The 18,685-nt window shown below is 59.4% G+C and overlaps 4 protein-coding genes across 5 annotated transcripts in view; 2 read left to right on the forward strand and 2 right to left on the reverse strand.

Moving 5' to 3' along the window:
- Nucleotides 1-4,569, forward strand: part of SULT2B1 (sulfotransferase family 2B member 1) — a 32,125-nt gene extending 27,556 nt beyond the window's left edge. For both annotated transcript variants that reach the window (XM_032839234.1, XM_032839235.1), the window contains exons 6-7: nt 2,998-3,178; nt 4,353-4,569. In XM_032839234.1, the coding sequence (XP_032695125.1) occupies nt 2,998-3,178; nt 4,353-4,531 (360 nt within the window). In that variant the 3' untranslated portion in view covers nt 4,532-4,569. The remainder of the gene's footprint in view (nt 1-2,997; nt 3,179-4,352) is intronic.
- Nucleotides 4,570-5,474: 905 nt separating this feature from the next.
- FAM83E (family with sequence similarity 83 member E) lies at nt 5,475-14,129 on the reverse strand. Its single transcript, XM_032839034.1, has 6 exons — nt 14,098-14,129; nt 12,531-13,085; nt 11,347-11,514; nt 10,839-10,963; nt 7,161-7,605; nt 5,475-5,750 (listed from the first exon to the last, which is right to left on the reverse strand). Exons 2-6 carry the CDS (start codon nt 13,002-13,004, stop codon nt 5,475-5,477), a joined length of 1,488 nt encoding a protein of 495 aa, XP_032694925.1. The 5' UTR covers nt 13,005-13,085; nt 14,098-14,129.
- SPACA4 (sperm acrosome associated 4) lies at nt 8,686-9,572 on the forward strand. Its single transcript, XM_032839236.1, has one exon. The coding sequence runs from the start codon at nt 8,844-8,846 to the stop codon at nt 9,222-9,224; it is 381 nt and encodes a 126-aa protein (XP_032695127.1). The 5' UTR covers nt 8,686-8,843; the 3' UTR covers nt 9,225-9,572.
- A 788-nt stretch (nt 14,130-14,917) lies between the features above and the next one.
- RPL18 (ribosomal protein L18) lies at nt 14,918-18,548 on the reverse strand. Its single transcript, XM_032839374.1, has 7 exons — nt 18,444-18,548; nt 17,185-17,271; nt 16,764-16,871; nt 16,196-16,294; nt 15,501-15,624; nt 15,355-15,424; nt 14,918-15,033 (listed from the first exon to the last, which is right to left on the reverse strand). Exons 1-7 carry the CDS (start codon nt 18,444-18,446, stop codon nt 14,958-14,960), a joined length of 567 nt encoding a protein of 188 aa, XP_032695265.1. The 5' UTR covers nt 18,447-18,548; the 3' UTR covers nt 14,918-14,957.
- Between the last annotated feature and the right edge of the window lie 137 nt (nt 18,549-18,685).

Below are 18,685 nucleotides of genomic sequence, written 5' to 3' on the forward strand. Positions count from 1 at the left end.
ACACAGCCAACCATTCTAGATTCTTCTTCTTTTTTTTTTTTTTAAGATTTTATTTATTTGAGACAGAGCGAGCATGAGCCAGGGGCAGGGGCAGAGGGAGAAGCAGACTATCCACTGAGCAGTTAGCCCGATGCGGGGCTCAATCCCAGGACCCTGGGATCATCACCTGAGCCGAAGGCAGACGCTTAATGATGGGGCCCCAGGTTCCCCCAGGTGCCCCATTCTAGATTCTTAACAAAGATGTTCCAGAGGCTGGGTACCTGAGCAGCTCCCGTTACATGCCCCCTCACTAAGCTCCCCGGATAGGTTCCCTTCTTGCATGTGCATTTCAGGTGTGTGTTGTATTCTTTCTGTCAGTACTTTTTGGATTGGGAAACACCTGCATTTTTTATGTCCAATAAAGCAGTTAAAAAATCCCCTAAAATTGGGGAGCCTGGGTGGCTCAGTGGGTTAAAGCCTCTGCCTTCAGCTCAGGTCATGATCCCAGGGTCCTGGGATCAAGCCCCGCATCGGGCTCTCTGCTCGGCAGGGAGCCTGCTTCCTCCTCTCTCTCTCTGCCTGACTCTCTGCCTACTTGTGATCTCTGTCAAATAAATAAATAAAATCTTAAAAAAAAATCCCCTAAAATGTTGGGGAGCCTGAGTGGCTCAGTTAGTTGGGCATCCAACTCTTGACCTCAGCTCGGGTCTTGATCTCAGGGTCATAAATTCGAGCCCTGCACTGCTCTCCATGCTGGGCATGGAGCTTACTTAAAAAAAAAAAAAAAAAATTAAATCTCTCAGAGTCTTAGACATCTCGTCCTTAAAATGGGTGGGAAAGGGGGCGCCTGGGGGCCTCAGTCTGTTGGGCGTCTGCCTTCGGCTCAGGTCATGATGGAGCCCCGCCTTGAGCTCCCTTCCCTGTGCCGGGTCTGCTTCTCCTTCTCCTTCTGCCCCTCCCCACTGCTCATTCTCTCTCTCTCCCTCAAATAAATAAATAAAAATCTTTTTTAAAAAAATGGTGGGAAGGGGCGCCTGGGTGGCTCAGTGGCCTAAGCGTCTGCCTTCGGCTCAGGTCATGATCTCAAGGTCCTGGGATCGAGCCCTGCTGCATTAGGCTCTCTGCTCAGCAGGGAGCCTGCTTCTCTCTGTCCTTCCCACTTGTGCTCTCTGTTGCTATCTCTGTGTCTCTCTCTCTCAAATAAGTAAATAAAATCTTAAAAAAAAATGGTGGGAAAATGCAGGCTCTCGGGGTTGCTGTGAGAACCACAGCGGTGGGCACTGGCATATTATTACTGCATAACAAGGTACCGCACGGTGTGAATATAGTTTGTAAAGTTAAAGGGCTTAGGTTCTGCACAAGAGCAAGGGTAGTGGCCAGTGTCCACTGAAGGTGACCGAGGCCACGGGTCAGATACCACATGTGGTTTTAATCATATTTAATCCTCGCCAAGTATGGACAGGTGAGTTATATATTAGAGCAAACCACATAAAGTTGCCAGTATTTGGCCACATTTTATATGGTTTCCCCCAATATTATTTTCCCCCCAATATTATTAATACCCCTGTTTTATAGAGGAGGAGCCTGGGGTTTTGGAAACTAGAGAGAGTTGACAACATACCTGAGTTTTTTTTTTTCCCCACCCTGGTAAATTTCTTCATGTTGGAAGATCCAGAGAAGATTTCGGCATTACCAACCCTGCCCCCCACAACCACTTTTTTTTTTTCCATCTAACTTTATTCTCCAAACCAAAAACTGGGCCATGCAGCCTGACAGAGCTTCTGGGCTGTGCCCCTGGGTGTGAGGAACTGCCAACATGTTAGAATTTCTGGGACACGCCAGTGGTTCAAGACAAGAAAGGGATGGAGGGTTATGAAACTAGGAATGACCTGGAAAATCAGAGCCATGGGGCTGGTGGAGCTGACCAGAAGGCTGGCTGCATTTCAGGGAAGGCAACAAGATAGAGGGGGGCAGGGAGGCGGCAGCTTTGGGCCCTTAAATTTGAGCTCCTCCCTAGCTGTGTGACCTTGGACAAGTGTCTTCCCCTCTCTGAGCCTCCGTTTACCAATTGGAGTAAGGACAGTTCTCGGCAGGGCTATTGGCACACTTGGCACAAATATACACGAGAGGTTTGGACTAGAGCTTGGTACACAGGTGATGTTCAGTCCCCCAAGACCTGAGCTGTCATTGTCAGGAGGGCGTGGATATTTGAGCCGGGTCTGGGTGGGGAGGTTTGCCAGGTGTAGGAGGGTGGCATGGGGCATTCTTGGGAGCACCATGCCGAGGCTGCAGGAAGGAAAGTGCAGGGAATGGTAAGGTCTGGGAAGAGAGGATAGGGAAGGACAGACTACTTCTGTCCTTGAAAGTCAGGTCTGGGGGGCTGGGACTCCTGTCCCAGGGCACTAGGGAGCCATAGGAGGGCTGGGAGCAGGGAGGAGTAGGGTCAGCTCTGGCTGTGGCGGCCGAGGGAGGCCAGGGAGGAAGCTGGGGCAAGGAGTCCATAGGGAGAGGACCAGACCTGACCAGTGCTAGGGCTGAGAGCCCAGAGGAGGGGAGGAGCAGAGACAGACTGCCAGGGGTACGGGAGCAGGGGAGACAGAGGGATGGGAGGCTGGCCTGGGACTGGCTCAAGGAGGCCACTGTTCCAGGATGGAGACCTGGCAGGGAGTGTAAATTCGGGGTACAGACAGGCTGACTCTCACTTCTAACCAAAGTGAAGGTGATTTGGCGTAAGGTGTCCGACTGACCTCTGCACCATGCTGTGACCTCCATTCCACCCCCGCCCCTTCCCTCCTGCCCACAGAACCCTCCAAAACCCCAAACTGTGAAAACTCTCAGAAACCAGAGCCCAGTCCCTCAGCTTGGAGATGGGGAAACTGAGGCAAAGCATCAGAGTCACACAGACAGCTCTGGGTTGAGACTCAGATACCCAGATTCAGAGTCTGATTGGTGCCCTTCCTTGCCTGGGGTCCCACCTCCCTCTACCCCCCCCCCCGGGCCCCTCTCCCCTACGTGCAGGATCTCCACGGCTCTGTGCAGCGCATCTGCCAATTCCTGGGACGGCCGCTGGGTGAGGAGGCGCTGGGCTCCGTGGTGGCACACTCCGCTTTCGGAGCGATGAAGGCCAACGCCATGTCCAACTTCACTCTGCTGCCCCCCAGCCTGCTGGATCAGCGCCACGGTGCCTTCCTCCGGAAAGGTGCGGAGGGGGGGAATTCTGGGGTGCTACTGCCTGGCTGTGTGGCCTGGGCGAGTCACGTAACCTCTCTGGGCCTCAGTTTTCCCCACTGAAACTTGGGGTTGCTCCAAACAGAATGACCTTCACAGCGTCACTGTGGACGCAGGACTGACGCCCCCCCTAACCCAGGGCTTAGCCTGGGGCCGGGCACACTCACACTCTTTGAGGACTCACACTCTTTGAGGCTATCCAGAGTTTTCGTGAGGACTCGGAGCCTCTCACCTGGAGGCTAAATGGGGGCTACATGGATGACCCAGGATCCTCCCCCTACCTCCAGATCTTTAACAATGACACCTGCAAACTTCCGTTTGCCATGCAAGGTCACATAGGCACGGGTTCCAAAGACTAGGACAGGTCAACATCTGGGGGGGTGATTATTCAGCCTCCACAGTGAGCCCCCAAGACCTCACGAGGGGCCTCGTGTAGTATGTGGGGTGTACACTTGCTAAGATTCAAAATACCACCATCCAAATGGCACTGGCCCCTGGATTCCAGGTTAAAGCCCCATGACAAAGTGAGAAACGTGAGGGTCGGAGGGATCCCTGCACCTGTCTGGGCACATGGAAGGGGCAGAGTTCCCACCCCTTGCCTGCTCAGCTGTTGCGAGTGTTAAGGAGTGAACCCCATGAACCCAGGGCAGCCCTTCAGCCAGTCCCCTGGCACCGAGTGTGGGAAAGCTTTCATTCCCACTGTCAGAGCCACAATGGAGGTAGTGTAGGGGTTGCAGGAGCCCTGGGGTGAGAAAGCCCTGTTCTAGACAGGGAGGTGAGGGACGGGTCATAGCGACACAGTCACACAGGTGACACCGGGGCAGGAATGCTGGGTGGGGAGGCAGATGGATGTTCTGGGCGGAGAGCTTTAAGGGGTCAGGGGAAAACCAGGAAGGCAACAGGTCTACCGGAGGGACAAGTAGGATGGGAGGAGCTGAGGGAGGGCGCAAGAAGGGTGCCCAGGGGTCTGGCCAGATGACTGGAGACAGAGGCGGCCACCGTAGGAGGTAAAGGGGCAACATGGAGATGAAGGGGATGGGGAGGTGCTTCTGGCAAAGGCCCGGAGGTGGGGAAGGGGGTGCTGGCATGTCGGGGGCGGGGAAGGTTCCCACGTTCCTCACCTCGCCCTCCCCCCCACCCTCCAGGGGTGTGCGGCGACTGGAAAAACCACTTCACGGTGGCGCAGAGCGAAGCCTTCGACCGTGTCTACCGCGAGCAGATGCGGGGACTGCCCACCTTCCCCTGGGACGTGCCCGACGACGCCAGCCCGGACCCCGATCCCAGCCCCAGCCCCCCCGAAGCCTCCGAGGCCCCCAACCCGTGACTCTGAGAATAAACGCGGCGCTCCTGCCCCCGGCTCTCGCTGCGCTCTGGAGGTGACTTGCCGCGGTCGGTCGGCAGGGGGCGCGCGAGGGAGGCGGCGGCTGGGGGTGGGGACGCGAAGCGCCGCTGGGGCCTCCGGGGAGGATGAGGTCTTCTCCCCGACCCCGCACGCCAGTGGGGTCGGTGATTCGGAAGCCCCTGCCGGAGGCGAAGGTGCTGCGGGGAGGCAAGCGCTGGGCACCTGCCTCCCCCAGGGCCGGGGCGCTGCGGCGGGGACGCCTGGGCGGTGTGAGGGAGGAGGGGGCCAGCACCGCATTCCTGGGTCTTCTGCTAGGCTGTGCAAATGCAAGATTCTGCCATCACGCAGCTTTATTCTGAGCAGAGGGAAAGGGAGCCCCCAGCAACTCAGTCCTTAGCACCGGCAAAACAGCCCCAGGGCCCCTGGCCCTGACCCATCCCCCGGCAGCTGTGTCCCCACCAATTTCTAGGCCGTCATCATTCAGCCCCGCTCCCTAGGTTGGATTCTGTCCTCTCCCCTGCCAAGCTGTTTACCCAGAGCTCCTGAGCACAGTTTGTGCCCAAAGCTCCCCCATTTTGTCCCAGGGGCTCCCCACCTTCACCCTACACAATTCACAGCACGGGGGGCGGGGGGTGTCACTCAGCCAGACCCTTCCCTCCACAGGGAAGTTCTGGCTGGGCCAAAGTGGGACATGCACTGTTCTAGGATCTTAGCTCCTCAAGACTTTCTGCCCATTTCCTAAACTGTGACACTGGCCTCTAGGGTGAGCACTGGGCTTGCCCAGGTTCTAGAACAAAGAGAAAAAAAAATCCCTTCTGCTGCTTTCCGGACAGACACCCACGCCAGAAACCTTGTCCCAGGCACCACCCGGAGGCAGGGGGCTTGGAGCTGCTGGTCAGGCCGGCCCCGTGCGGCTTTGGCTCTATTACAGTTGCCCCCTGAGTCCTGCCTGGGCAGCCCAGTCTGGCTGCTGGCCGCCTCGGGGTTCCAGGAGTTTGGAGGCAGTATCCGCACCAAACCTCCTTCGGGTCGGCGACAGATAGCGGAGGTGGCATGCAGGATGGAGGGGCAGGGTGCCGCCCCAGGGCTGGGACCGGCTCAGAGGACGGGGCTCTGTCTCACCCCTGGGGGCCCCTCCAATGCCCCGCTGCCTCATCAGGGCCTTGGCTGGGGTGTCCTTGGAGCCCCAGGACGTCTTGAACTGTGGAGGGAAAAAGAGGGAGGTGAGAGAAGGCTCCAGGGACTGAGTCCCGTGTGTGTGTGTGTGTGTGTGTGTGTGTGTGTGTGTGTCTCTCTCTCTCAGGGCAGGTGAGAAGGCAGGGAAGGGAAGTGAGTCAGGAGCCCCCAGACTCTCAGAGGGCCAGCTGCTGTGTTCCCCCTGCAGCTTCAGGGTGGGGAGGAACAGGAAGCTGCCAGAAGCTGCCCCCGGGGGAACAAATATTTGCCAAGGGAGGTGATGGTGGGTGAGGGTGCCTCAAGACCAAGTGGCAGTGAGGACCTTGCCCCGGCCCTGCCCATCCCTCTCCTCCCCTGGGCTGGAACAGAGGGAGGCGATTCCTGGGACATTTCTCCCTCACCCTTGGAAAAGGTCTCTACTAGTTCCCACGTAGCAAATGGGGAAACTGAGCCCAAGAGGGGCACAGCTCCCAGAGCAAGGGGACCACGGGTCTGCTGGCGTCCAGGGCGGGGACGCCTGCTTGTCCCTCATCTCTCTGCTCTGACCCTCTTGACAGTCCACTGCACAGCTGAGACCACCGAGGCTCCGCCCAGGGTCCCAGAGAATTAAGGCAAGCTCGGTGGGAAGCCAGCGTCTAACCAGCTGAGAGGAGGGGCACAGGGGCCTCTCATCACACGCCCTCCCCAATACCCTGATGACACTTGAATCTGGGAAGCCAGGGTTTAAAAGCATTTAACAGCTGCCCCGGGAAGGTCACAAGGGCCAAATCTCTCCCTCGTGCCTCAGTTTCCTAATCTGTGAAACGGGTGGGCGGAGAGCCACAAGAACATCCACCTCAGAGGGTTGTGGCAAAGATCCAATTCAGCCACCCCTGTGGCATGTGGCACGGTGCCCACGATAGACCTTGGCCAAGTTACTTGACCCTTCTGAGCCTCAGCTTTCCCGTCCGTAACCAGGAGCATGAGAAGGGAATTACCTCACTGACCTGGGAAGAGGACCTCGTGAAAGAAATAACAAATAAATTCCACCGTGGGGATGTATCGTAATGCTTAGTGTTCTCATTAGTTCGTCCTCCCCTCACTCACTCCTCCTTCCCACCAAACCGCGACTGGGGACAGTGGCTGCGCCCATTTGCCAGATGAGAACACAGAGGGTTCCGAGAAGGCAGATCTCTGCTCAGCTCTCCCCATTAGTGGGTCATGCCAGGAGTTGCACCCAGAGTGCTTCTCTCTTGGGGTCCCTGCCCGAAACCACCCAGGGCTCCCCTGTCCGGCACGCAGTAGGGCTATAGGGAATGGTCACTGGGATCGGGAACTCGGGTGGGTTTTGTGCTTCCCCCACCCCCAGCCCCGGCGTGGGGCCCGGCACGTAGTAGACCCTCAGCTGCCCCATCCTCTTCCTCTTGTTCATCAGAGGCCCACCACCAGCTCTCACCTCGCTGTCCCCGTCGCTGGAGCCGGACAGCTGGGACAGGAGGCTCAGGTCCCACAGGGAACGGCTGGGCCGGGCCGGGGGGCCGCTGGGGGTCCGGACGCGCTGGACACTCCTCAGGACGTCGCTCAGCGCCGGCCCTGGGGTGGCCGGGGTCTCCTGCCTGTCCCCCTCAAACACCCGGCAGGCGGCCAAGCGTTGGGCCAGCGGACCGTCGGGTGGCGGCGGTGACATGGGGGCCAGAGAGCGGTGGCGGGCCACGCGGTGGGGGTTGTGAGCCAGCCGCAGCCCCCTCACGGTGCTGATGAAGGGGCGCTGGGTGGGTGCGGCCGGGAGCGGCCAGGAAGCTGCGTACAGTGTCCGGAACTCTCGGCTGAAGGCGTCAGCAATCTCGCCGGTCATCAGGGTCACCAGGCCACGGTGCAGACGAGAGTCACTCCACGTGAAGCTGGGGGGCACGCAGTGAGGGGTCAGGATCTCCGGGTCACCCCTGGGGTCCCCGGCCTCGACCCCATTACTGGTCCCCACCCGGTCCCGGGGCAGGCTGTGTGACCTCGGGCATGTGCTGCAACCTCTCTGGCTTCCGCATCCCCCTCTGTAGAATGAGAACCCCCCAGGTACGAACCCAGAGGACTGATGTGACAACAAGAGTTAAGATACCTTAATGATCATCTGGAAGCCAGCCTGAGCTTAAACTGGGACGCTGCCCCATCCCCAGCAAAGGAGGCCATCAGTGCCTCAGTTTCCCTCTCTGAGAAGAGGTGGGATTAGTCTTCTGACTAAATGGCCTCGAGGCCCGTCTTCAGACTCAGCTGCTTCTTACATAATGACAGCCATCTATTAAACACTCGCCATGAGGCAGGCTCCGGGGGTGTGGGCTCCGTGCCTCAGTTTGCATCTGGGATACGGAGCGAAGATGTAGGAAGATTGGAAAGAAAGAACAAGGGTTTGAGCTGCCTGTATGGTGCCCAGCCTGCGCCCAGCTGGCTATGATGGGCAGGTCCCCTACTGTCCCTGTGGTCACAGTGCTGGTATTTAAAGCACCAGGCTTTAAGGTCTGGGCACACAGCAGGTGCCTTTGGGAATTAAATGCACCTGGGCTCTAATCCTGCCTCCAGGGACCTCGGCCACATTCCCTTCATTTCCCAAGCTTTGGTTTGCCCATCGGAAAAACGGGCTCACCACGGGTCGTGTGCCCCAGCGGGCCCGGTGCCTGGAGAACAGATGTGTCAGCCACCGGGATGGCGAGGGTTAGTCCAAGCGTCCTTACCTTAACAAAGTGGCCGTGTCCTCACTCCCTGGCAGGTTGGCAGGCCCGTCTGCCTGCAGATTGTGACACCCCTCCCCCCACCTGTGACCTCACCCCTAGAGGGGCCAGTGGGAGCCTGGAGGGGTCTGTGAGGTCACCCCATTCCGCTCCACAAATAGTGCCGTCAGGTAGCGGCCGCTGGCTTGTCTCTGTCCCGGAGAAGCTTCTGAGACCCAAGGACTCGTGAGCCGCGGTCACGACGCAGCCCCTGAGAGGGACACAGAGTGCTGGGAAACAAGGACCCTCCATGCGCTGACCCTGGGAGGCCCAGACCAGGGGCAAAAGTCTCGAGGGCCTCAGGAGCATCATCCAGCAGTTCCAGGAGGCCCAGGAAGCCCACGGCCTGGCTTGGGCACCGTCACTGCCGCCAGGCCACCATGGTCCTCGGCTGGCTGCTGCTTCTGGTAATGGCTCTGCCCCCGGGCGCCACAGGTGCCAAGGACTGTGTGTTCTGTGAGCTGACCGACTCCAAGCAGTGTCCTGGCATCCACATGCGCTGTGGCGACGATGAGGACTGCTTCACGGGCATCGGGGTGGCCCCGGGCCTCGGCCCTATCATCAACAAAGGCTGCATACCCTCCACGTCCTGTGGCCACGAGGAGCCTGTCACCTACATGGGCGTCACCTACACGCTCACCTCCACCTGCTGCTACGGCCACATGTGTAACAGGGCCCCCAATCCCGCAGGCGGCCGGACGGAAGGGGTCGCCGCCGGCCTGGCGCTGGGCGTGCTGCTGCTGCTCCCACATTTGCTTTGACCAACCCGAAGGGCAGGGCCTGGGACTGGTCTCCCGGCTCCGCTGCTCCCCGAGCCCCCCGCCTCCACCCCATCCCCCCCATTAAATGGCCAGAGGCCCTGGACAACCTCGTGTGGCCCCGGCTTCATCCGTTACCAGGGCTGTCCACCCGGAGCCCGAGGCGAAGCATCCTCAGGCCACCGAGCACGGCCCGGAGGGTTTGGCTGGACCCCTCTACTGTATTTCATGGGTTCTAAGACGCGTAACTTTTCCCATGTCGATCAGGATGCTTCTTTTTGTCGGGGGCACCTTAGAGTCGATGAAATATGGTTCAAATGAACAACGACAATAAACAACCGCTAACATTCACGGAGCGCTGCTTCTGTTACGTGCCAGGGCACCTTGATCTCGCTTGAAACCCCGGACAAAGCCAGGAGGGAAGGCAGGTGTTTTCTGAGACGGCCCCAGTCTCCAGGGTAGCGGTTCCCCCGAGGGTGGTCCCCGGAGCGGCAGCACTGGGGTTGGGCAGGGAGCTCGCGGGAAATGCCCATTCCCAGGGGGTGGGGCTGCAAAGGCGCCCCAGATCTGTGTTTTTAGGGAGTCCTCCGGGTGATCCCGACACAGGCAGGCCCCAGATTGAAAACTGCCAGTGGAGAGCGCTGGTCATCCGCTGGGCACATCAGCAGCCCCCGCAGGGGACAGCTGGCAATGTCTGGAGACACTTTTGGTGGTTTTAATAGGGGAGGGGGCGTGCTCCCGACATCTACAAGGTGGAGGCCGGAAATTCAGTGCAGCCCCCCACGATGCCCAAGGAAGTACCCCCAACACAGAATTATCTGGCCCCAAATGTGAGGAAACCCTGTTCTAGAGGGACTAACCGTACCATCCCGATCTGTAGAAGGGGAAGGGAGGCACAGAGAGGTGAGGTCAGTTGCCCAAAATCACACAGCCAGGAGCCGGCAGAGCCCCAGTTCTAAGCCAGTCCACCCGACCTGAGGGTCCACAGACCCCGTTCCCTGCCACGCGACCACCCTATGAGGCAGATGCTGTTATTAATTCACACTTTCCAGATGGGGAAACAGATACGGAGCAGGGGGAGGCACCGAGCCGGTGTGTCACAGAGCTAAGAAGACAAGGAGCCAGGAGCTAGACCCCAAACACAGGGAAAGGGGGACGCGAGCCAGGATGAGGGTCGGGTCCCTTGCTTACCAATTCTTATTTTGTTACAGATGCTTAAAGAGATAGAGTTACCTCAAGGCAGAGCTAGGACTCCCATCCAGGTCGTCCTGGTTTTGAAACCCACACATAAACTATGGGCCCTGTTTTCCAGATGAGGAGACACAGTGTCGAAGAGATGACCCTCCCCCCAGCCTCTCCCCAGCCCCGGCCCGGTCACTAGGCTAGCCAGCAGGAGGAGCCACTGCCAGACCCCCATCCCCCGCTACCCCGGGCAGGTCTGGCTCGACTCCACGTGGGTTCTGCCCCTTGGTAAGCCCATCCTCTACCAGTGAGGGTGCTTAGACCCATTTCACAGACCAGGAAAGTGAGGCTGGTGGAAAGAGGCGCCAACTACTCTCTGAGAGTTGGGGACAGGACACCACCGGGTGGTGGTAGTGGTGGGGGGGGCAGCCGCACCTGTAGGATCCGGAGATGACCCTGTGGCCGTCCAGCAGCACAAACTTCTCCCGCACATTGCCGCTCACCTGCCGTCGCCAGCGGCTCTGGAAACTGCAGCCCCACGCGACACGGATATCTAGGTTCTGGAGTGGAGGGGGTACACCCTCACTCAGGCCAACTCCACACACCCCCATGCACTGCCTAGGGCTCAGGTCAAGGGGGGATCCCTCCAGGCTGGCTAGGACCTGGGTGGCCCATGGCTCTGTAGAAAGGTCTGTCCCAGCTTTTCCAGAACTACCAATATTGGGCTTCGGGGATCTCTTGGAGATAGCCCTAACTCAGAGGGACCCCGTGGGAAGACCAGCCTCTAATTCCCCCCAGTGTGATGGGTGGGCATCGGAACTCTCCTCAGGCATCCACCTCGATGAGCTAGGACGCCGTGGAAGGGTCTGCCCCAGCCCCCCGCCACCGGCTGACCCTAGCGTCAGGAGAATGGGGACTCAGGTCCCTCCCGCCAGGCTCCTACCTCAGTGCCCCAGGGGTTCACCCCCAGCTGCTGGGCCAGTGTCAGGAAGGCAGGCAGCCTCTGGTGGTCCAGAAGCAGGTAGACAGGCACCCAGCGACGTGTGGCAGCGTCTACCAGGTCCAGAAGCAGGTCTGGGTCAGTGAAGATGTCCATGACCACGGCCACTAGCTGGGGAGTGGGGAGAGGGGCTGTGGGTGGAGCCTGGAGCTCCGGAGATTTTCAGGGGGTAGGGGGGACGCTGGGGGCTGAGGCGTCCTGGGAATGGGAGTTTAAAGGCCTGGCCTTGACGAGACATTCAGAGGGGCTGTGGGAGAGACCCCCCACTGTGCATACAGCGCCCGCATGGGAATGAGGAAAAGACCATCCTTCCCGAAGACCAAGGTCTCTACTTCTGGAAATTTCATCATAATTGTGTCTGCAGTGGCACAAGGTGCTCCGTGTGCTGTGACACTGGATGGTGGCCCTGCTCCAGGGCTCAGTGGGCTGGGTCCTTGGGGGTGCCCTGAATGGGGAGGAGGGATGATCTGCTTGGCCACCCAGGGGATCTCTGGGGACCAGGGCAGGGGGCACTGAGGGCCTGGATCTTGTAGGCAGAAACATGTAGCAGAGATGACTCCTGACCCATGGGCCAGACAGCCTTGGTTCAAATCCCCACTCGGCCACTTACCGGTGAGAGACTTAACCTCCTGTGCCTCAGTTTCCCCATCTCTCCTCACTTGGGATAATAAGTCCCAACTTTCCAGGACCCTCCTGGTGATTATAAATGTTAACCCATGTAAGGCACTTAGCGTGGGAGCTGGCAGGCACAACGCTGATAGATAAAGAGGCTCTCGGGGGGGCTGTAGGGGAGACATCTGGGCCCTCTGTGGGAGGAAGGATGGACACCTATCCTAAGGGTGGGGTGGGGTGCAGTGGGGTAGGTGACTGAAACCAAGGGATCATAATTAGGTCCAAGGGGCATGAATGCCCCGGGGGACCCAGGCCTTGGAGAGAGGATAAGGAGGAGGTCTGGGGAATGTGGACACTTGGGTTCTGGGGGATGCGAGGCGTGGACTCGTGAGTCCCAGGAGGGCAAGGGTGAGACGCCCAGGGCTCGAGGGGATGCACCACTCCCAGGTCTGAGAGCTGGCATGTGAGGATGTCTGGGTCTGGGGAGTGGACACCAGGTCCCCTGAGACCCCCACCTTGCAGGCAGCCTGGATTTCCCGGCGCACCAGCTCCTTGAGGGGCGGGTGGCCCTCTTCGGGGGGCTGCGTGTACAGCTGAGCCCGGGTGATTCCCTTCCAGGCCAGGTCCTCTGGCCAGCCCAGACGCAGCGTGGGCACCAGCTCCTCTGAATGTCCTGGCCAATAAGTCAGGCTGCCCGAGTCCTGATCGGTGGCAGGGGCTCCCTCTGCTGCCTGGCCAGGCGGCTGCTTGGATGCAGTCCAGTCCTCGGCCGCCGCCACCAGGCTCTGGAGCTCTTCCCCACTCAGGAAGGGCCGCAGCCCCTCACGCTGCATGCAGGCCTCGAACGCCTCCACACCCTTGCTCAGCAGAGCCTCCAGCGCCAGCCGCTGGCCCTCAGAATACAGGAAGCCAGGGCTGGCCTCGGTCAAGGGCAGTCCCCCGGCCCCTGACTCCTCTCCTTCCAGCGCCGCCAACTGGGATGCTGCCATTGGGCTGCTCGTGTGGGAGGACCGTGAGGCTGGCTGGCTGAGGGTTCGGCCGTCTCTGGGCACCGACCATCTGGGGGTCTCCTGCCAGGTAGATGTTATGTGGCCGGCTGAGGCTTCCAGGGTCGCTCCGTGAAGTCCCCTGCGTCCCCAGCTCCCCGTCCTGACAATCACACAGCCCAGGGCATGCGCTGCTCAGATCAGACCAACTAGTCGCCTGCCTCCAGCCGCCACAGTGACAGGCTGGCCATCTGAACTTCCTACCAGCTGTCTCGGGGTCTAGTGGCCCCAACGGACCCGTTCGCTGGATCAGTCTCCGTCAGGCTGAAGGGCCAGCTGGCCTGACCAGAGGTCTGGCTGACTGGCCAACCATCTCCAGGCAACAGCCACAGGCTGCCCGCCTGTCTCTAGCACCCGACTGTCCCTGACTGAAGGTGAAGTGGGCTGCCTCTCTGCCCTTGACCGATAGATACCACATGTAACTGACCCTGTCCAGCTGGTCTTTTTGATTATTTGGCAAACATCGACTGCTTTCTGCTAGCAGTGCTGGTACCTAGCCGCCCGGCGGAGCACCCTGCCGTGTCCAGCGGAATGTCTTTCCTGACGACAGGTGGCTGGCTCACTGGCTCTCACTGACTGACCATCCCAGGCACCTCCCCTTTGGACCTGCTCTCTGGGTTTGGGAGGAACGGGCTCTAGCCCTAAGTCTGGGCATCCCCCTTCACCAGCCGGGAAATGAGGTCTCAGTCTCTGTCGCTTGGGGACTCTGCCCCTGGGGCGTCACCCCTACTTGGGCTGCTCCGGTGGAGGATACACTCAATGGGGGCTTGCATCACCATGGGACCTGCTCATGACCTCAGCGGCCCTTCTAGCTGGAGGGCCTGACTTGCCACTCTTCCTTGGACTGGCCGCCCCAGCCAGAATTGTCCCGGGCTGTCCTCTGATCTATGCGGATCCCCGGCAGAGCTGAGCTGTCTGGGTTTCTGCTTGAATCCCACGATCTCCTGCTAGCTGACCATCCACCTGTTCCTGGCCAAGGACCACCCTTGGAGGCTCCTGACCCAACCTCTGGCCTGTGGACCCGATCCCCACAAACCAGCAGCCCCTCCTTCCAATCGCACACCCAGGCGGCTTCCTTCCTCCACACCACAGCGAAAGGGCCTACAAAGAGAAGAGGAATAAGAGCAGGACTCCCTCTCACCCCATCCAGCTCCAACATGTTCCATCCCCCACCCTCTTTCCCTCGTCTTGCCTTTTCAGAGGTCAGAATGCGGGGGTCTGGAGACCTCCTGCTCTTATTTCTTCTGCTCTTCCTGTGTCTGGCCTCATTCTCAGGTTTTAGCCTGAGATCCGGGGAACCCAGCCCCTTGGGTAAACAGAGGAGGGCCCAGACAGCAGGTCCCTGGGAAAGGCCTCCTGTGCGGGTACGGGAAGGCCCTAACGCAGGGAACACACTCATCAGGTTACTGGCCCATGTCCCAGTGGCCTGCCAGACTCAAGGGGGAGAAAGGGGAGCAACTCACCTGTTCCCATGTACCCCTCCCCCACCAGTCCCAACCCCTCTGTACTTCCCGGTCCATGCCCCGCCCACCATCCCTAGCCCATAGCAGCTGGTGTGGCTAATCCGGGCGAGGTAACAGGTTCGGAGACACCTGTCACCTAGCTTATTAAGGGGGCGGGACTTTGGCCGCAAGGAGGCCCTAGAGTGTCCCACAGCGCAAGATCGACAAGCACGCATCATAGCCACAAGAGGGCGTCTGCAGGGAGAGCGGGACTCCGCCCAGCAGACGGAAGGGCTTCTCCTTGGCTGGTTGGTCTGCATGGAGATGGGCACCCACTCGGTCCACCCCGAAGGCTCCAATTCGCTCCAATTCACTCCAATCCCCTACCGTCCCCCAGAAACACACAGAGGACCATCAGAATTCAAAATCTTTAATAACAACGCAGGATCTGGAGTTAGTTTTTGTAGCCTCGGCTGGCCCTCCGGCCTCTGGCACGCTCGAACTTCCGGCCCTTGGATCTCACGTAGGGTCTGCGGGGAGGGAAAAAAGAGGGTGAGAGTGCGGCCCCGCTGGACTCGAACGCTGAGGAAGCCCTGAGCAGCACGCGGCTCGCTCTCACGGAGCAGCACAGGGACATCAGAAGGGGCGGGGAAGGGACACTGAGCAGGTTGCTGGAAAAGCCAAGCAGGGCAAGAAGGAGCGGGGAGATGCAGATTCCAGCCTGGCACAGCCCCCAACGCTGCGCTTCTAGGGCTGGCCGGGCAGAGATCTCAGCAACGGGGAGTAACAGCTTGAGGACAAAGTGGGGAAAACGAGGTGGGGGAGTTCCAGGGAGGGCTGCATATACTCACTTGGTGTGGCTATGTGGGGTTCCGGGAGCCTTTCCAAAATGCCTGTACACCTCTCGGCCCTTGCGTGGCCCTGGGAGGGAAAGATGGGGATCAGCCAGGGACCCAACTGCAAGAAGTCGCCATGGGAGCCACTGAACATCACTCACCAGACAGCAAGACGGTGCCACAGCCCTTGGGGGAGTCCAGGGCCAACTGGTCAAAGGTGAGGATCTTGCCTCCAGCTTTGAGGATGCGGCTCCGGGCACGGCTGCTCACACGCAGTGCGCACACCTGGGGGACACACGGGACAGGCACGGTCAGAACCCCCACCCCGTACAGCCACCCAGGGACTGCGGGGCCTTCTTCTCCACGGCTCTGGCCCAGCAGAGGCATCTAGATGCTTGCGGAGCCCAGTAAGACTGCCACGAGGGAAAGCTTCCCTAGTTAAGACGATAGCGATTCTTAACAGTTTACGTCCAAAACCTCCCTTAAGACCACAACAACCTGAACTTATTACGGATAAGGAAACAGAGGAATTAAAAAGACCCAGGCCACTGAGTGGCCAAGAAATCTAGAAGCCAGGCTGTAAGGCTCAAGAACCAGCAAGCACCATTAGGGAGGGACCCAGAAGGCTCTTGCCCGGGGACACCCACCATGGCTAATGCCAAGGACAATCCCCCTTCAATCCTAAAAGCCACCCAGACCAGTAGGTGTGACGCCTGCCTCACCCAGAGAAGAGAGGGAACTGGGAAGGCATCATAAGCCTCGTGGCACCGGTGACAGATCATCAGCAGAGCGAGGACACGAGCCAGGTCTGGGCGCCAGCCCACCCACCATGACCCTGCGCCCCCTCCAAACTCACCTTCAGTTTGGGCACCTCCTGGACCCGCACGTCGTCGGTTATGGTCCCTACAACCACAGCGGTTTTGTTTTCCCGGCCGGGCAGCTTCATCTTCCGGATCTTTGGTGGGGGAGGACAAACGCACGCTGAGGAAGCTCCTTCTGGCGTTTAAATCCAACCCCACTGGTCACGCATCCCGAGGACAGAGACTGTTGGGTCCTGAAGGGGATAAAGCCACCCGCGCCTCGCCTCTCAGCCAGCAGAGGCCTGACCTCAGGTCCAGCCAGGGAAAAACCCTGGAGACACAATGCAAGCACAGAGCCTTCAACAGAGCTCTCCTTCGAGAGCGCTTAGGACATGTAAGGCCTGACCCACACGGCGAAGCCACCGCGGCCACCCCCCACTTCACGATGAGACGAGCCCAAGCACTCACAGACCCACCGCTGTTCAGCTACAACCCCAGGGTGTTCAGCTACAACACTGGGTGTGCCCACCACGGGGTGAAGTCAACCAGCTGACGGCCAGGCCCCCAACCCCCCCACCCCAGCTCTAAGACACAATCCGGTCGTTCCCCAAATCAGCCCCTCACCATCCGGGACAGGGACAGAGGTGGCCGGTTGGTGCGACTCATGAACAACCTCTTCAACACGACTTGGTTAAAGGTGGAGTTGGTTCGTCTGGCCAGAAACCTGTACAACTGGAGGAGCGAGAAAAGAATGGAAACCCAGGGCGGCTCACATACCCCCCAACCTTCAACCGAAAGACAAAACAGCATGGTTTGGCCTGACGAGGTTTTTATGGCTTTTCCCCCACCCCAGAGCCCACGGGAGCCCCCAAATCCCCTCCCCACTCCCCAGAGGCTGAAAACGCTGAACCCCAGAAGCCTTGGGCAGAACCACGGATGTGCGCCTGCCCCGCAGGGCCCGGGAACGGCCTGGGGCCCCGAATGCCGGTTCTGCAAGCTGCAGTTCTGGGCAGCCCTGCCTCAGGCTCTCAGGCCTCAGCCTCACCTTGACCAACAGCCTCAGGTAGATGTCCTGGCTCTTGGGCTCCTTGCGCCGAACCTTTCGGTCCTTGTTGTGACGGATGTCGACCCCCTGCAGAGTTAAGGAGAGACCAAGGACCCACACCTGACCTAGCAGCTCACTCAGCCCGGCACAACGACTGCATTACCCATCCCCGAGGAAGAGCCGGGGCCCCGGTCTCTGAAGACACAACAAACCCCGGGCCCACCCCGAGGAGACTTGAAAAAAATCTTCTGAGCCTCCGATGACCCCAACTTAAAAAAAAATATATGAATGCTACACGCAAAGCCTTCGGCACACGGCACCCTGAAAAGCTTTAACAGAGCAGATGCGTCGACTCAGAAATTTTCACTTTTTAGAAGGTGTGTTTTCCGGTAATAGAGGCCAAGGACGGACCCTCCCTAAAAATACAGCAAAGAACCTTTATTTGCAACTTACTCCACGTAGAACTAGGACCAGAACCTTCCGCGCACAACCTGCCTGCCTCCAGCAGCCTTACGAAGCCGTTTCCCACTTGAGCTGAGAAAACCGAAAAGGAAGCCACGGTTTCCCCCAGACCCCGGCCGCTGTCCTGAGGGTCTGGAACAGGCCGTGCCAGGAACTGTGAAGAACTACGGCATTATTCCTCGCTCCCTCTTCTCCAACACCTCATGCACGCAGTAACCTCTGATGCGTGCTTCCTACGACTTCTTCCCAAACGCACATCGACGACGCGGGACAGACCGAGTTACTGGGGTCACAGCCAAGAAAAGCAAGATCACAGGCTGGACGGGGAGCACGGCTGCAAAACCGGGGCACTGGACCGTGGCCAGCTCCCCCCCCTCGCGCCCCCCCCCCCCGCCCAGAACCCAACGTTCCAGGCCAGGGGAGCGACAGGTCGGGGTGGAGAAGACAAAAAGACAAGAGGTCAAGCATGGATGTGGGTCCTACGCCAGGGTCCGAATGCCGGCTCTGCCACTTCCTGGCATTGCGACCCCGGTCACATCACTTAACCTCCTTGCGCCTCCATTTGGTCATCTACTCAATTGGAGCTTTAGTAATAAATGAGGACGGGAGCGGCCGGAGGCCGGTAAGTCTGACCCATCCCTCGTCTTCGAGCTCCCAAAATAATCCACCCCCCACCGCGGGAGTCTCCCCCTTCGAACTGTCCTGACATCTCTGCACCCCTCCTGGACTCCCCCAGTCTAAGACCGCGACGGATGGCGGCGGATAGTTGAACCGGGAGCATCTCAAAGCACACTCACCATGATGGCGCTTCCTGCTTAGCCAGGTCCGGAAAGAGAGAACACTGTCGGGGTGGGCGGGGAAAGCCTTCAGCAAGTGGCGCCTACGTGACGTCACAGGCGCGACGCGGCGCTCTACTCGAGTCGGGCCTCTCTATGGCGAATCACAGAGTGACCGAATGGGCGATTCCGGAATAAGTGGACGAACAACTCACCGGGAACAAGCGCTACGTCAAGGACGGCGGGGAGGCGGGGGGTGTTGG

Source organism: Lontra canadensis, unplaced genomic scaffold (genome assembly GCF_010015895.1).
Source record: "Lontra canadensis isolate GAN:19392208 unplaced genomic scaffold, GSC_riverotter_1.0 scaffold107, whole genome shotgun sequence".
Lineage (NCBI taxonomy): Eukaryota > Metazoa > Chordata > Mammalia > Carnivora > Mustelidae > Lontra > Lontra canadensis.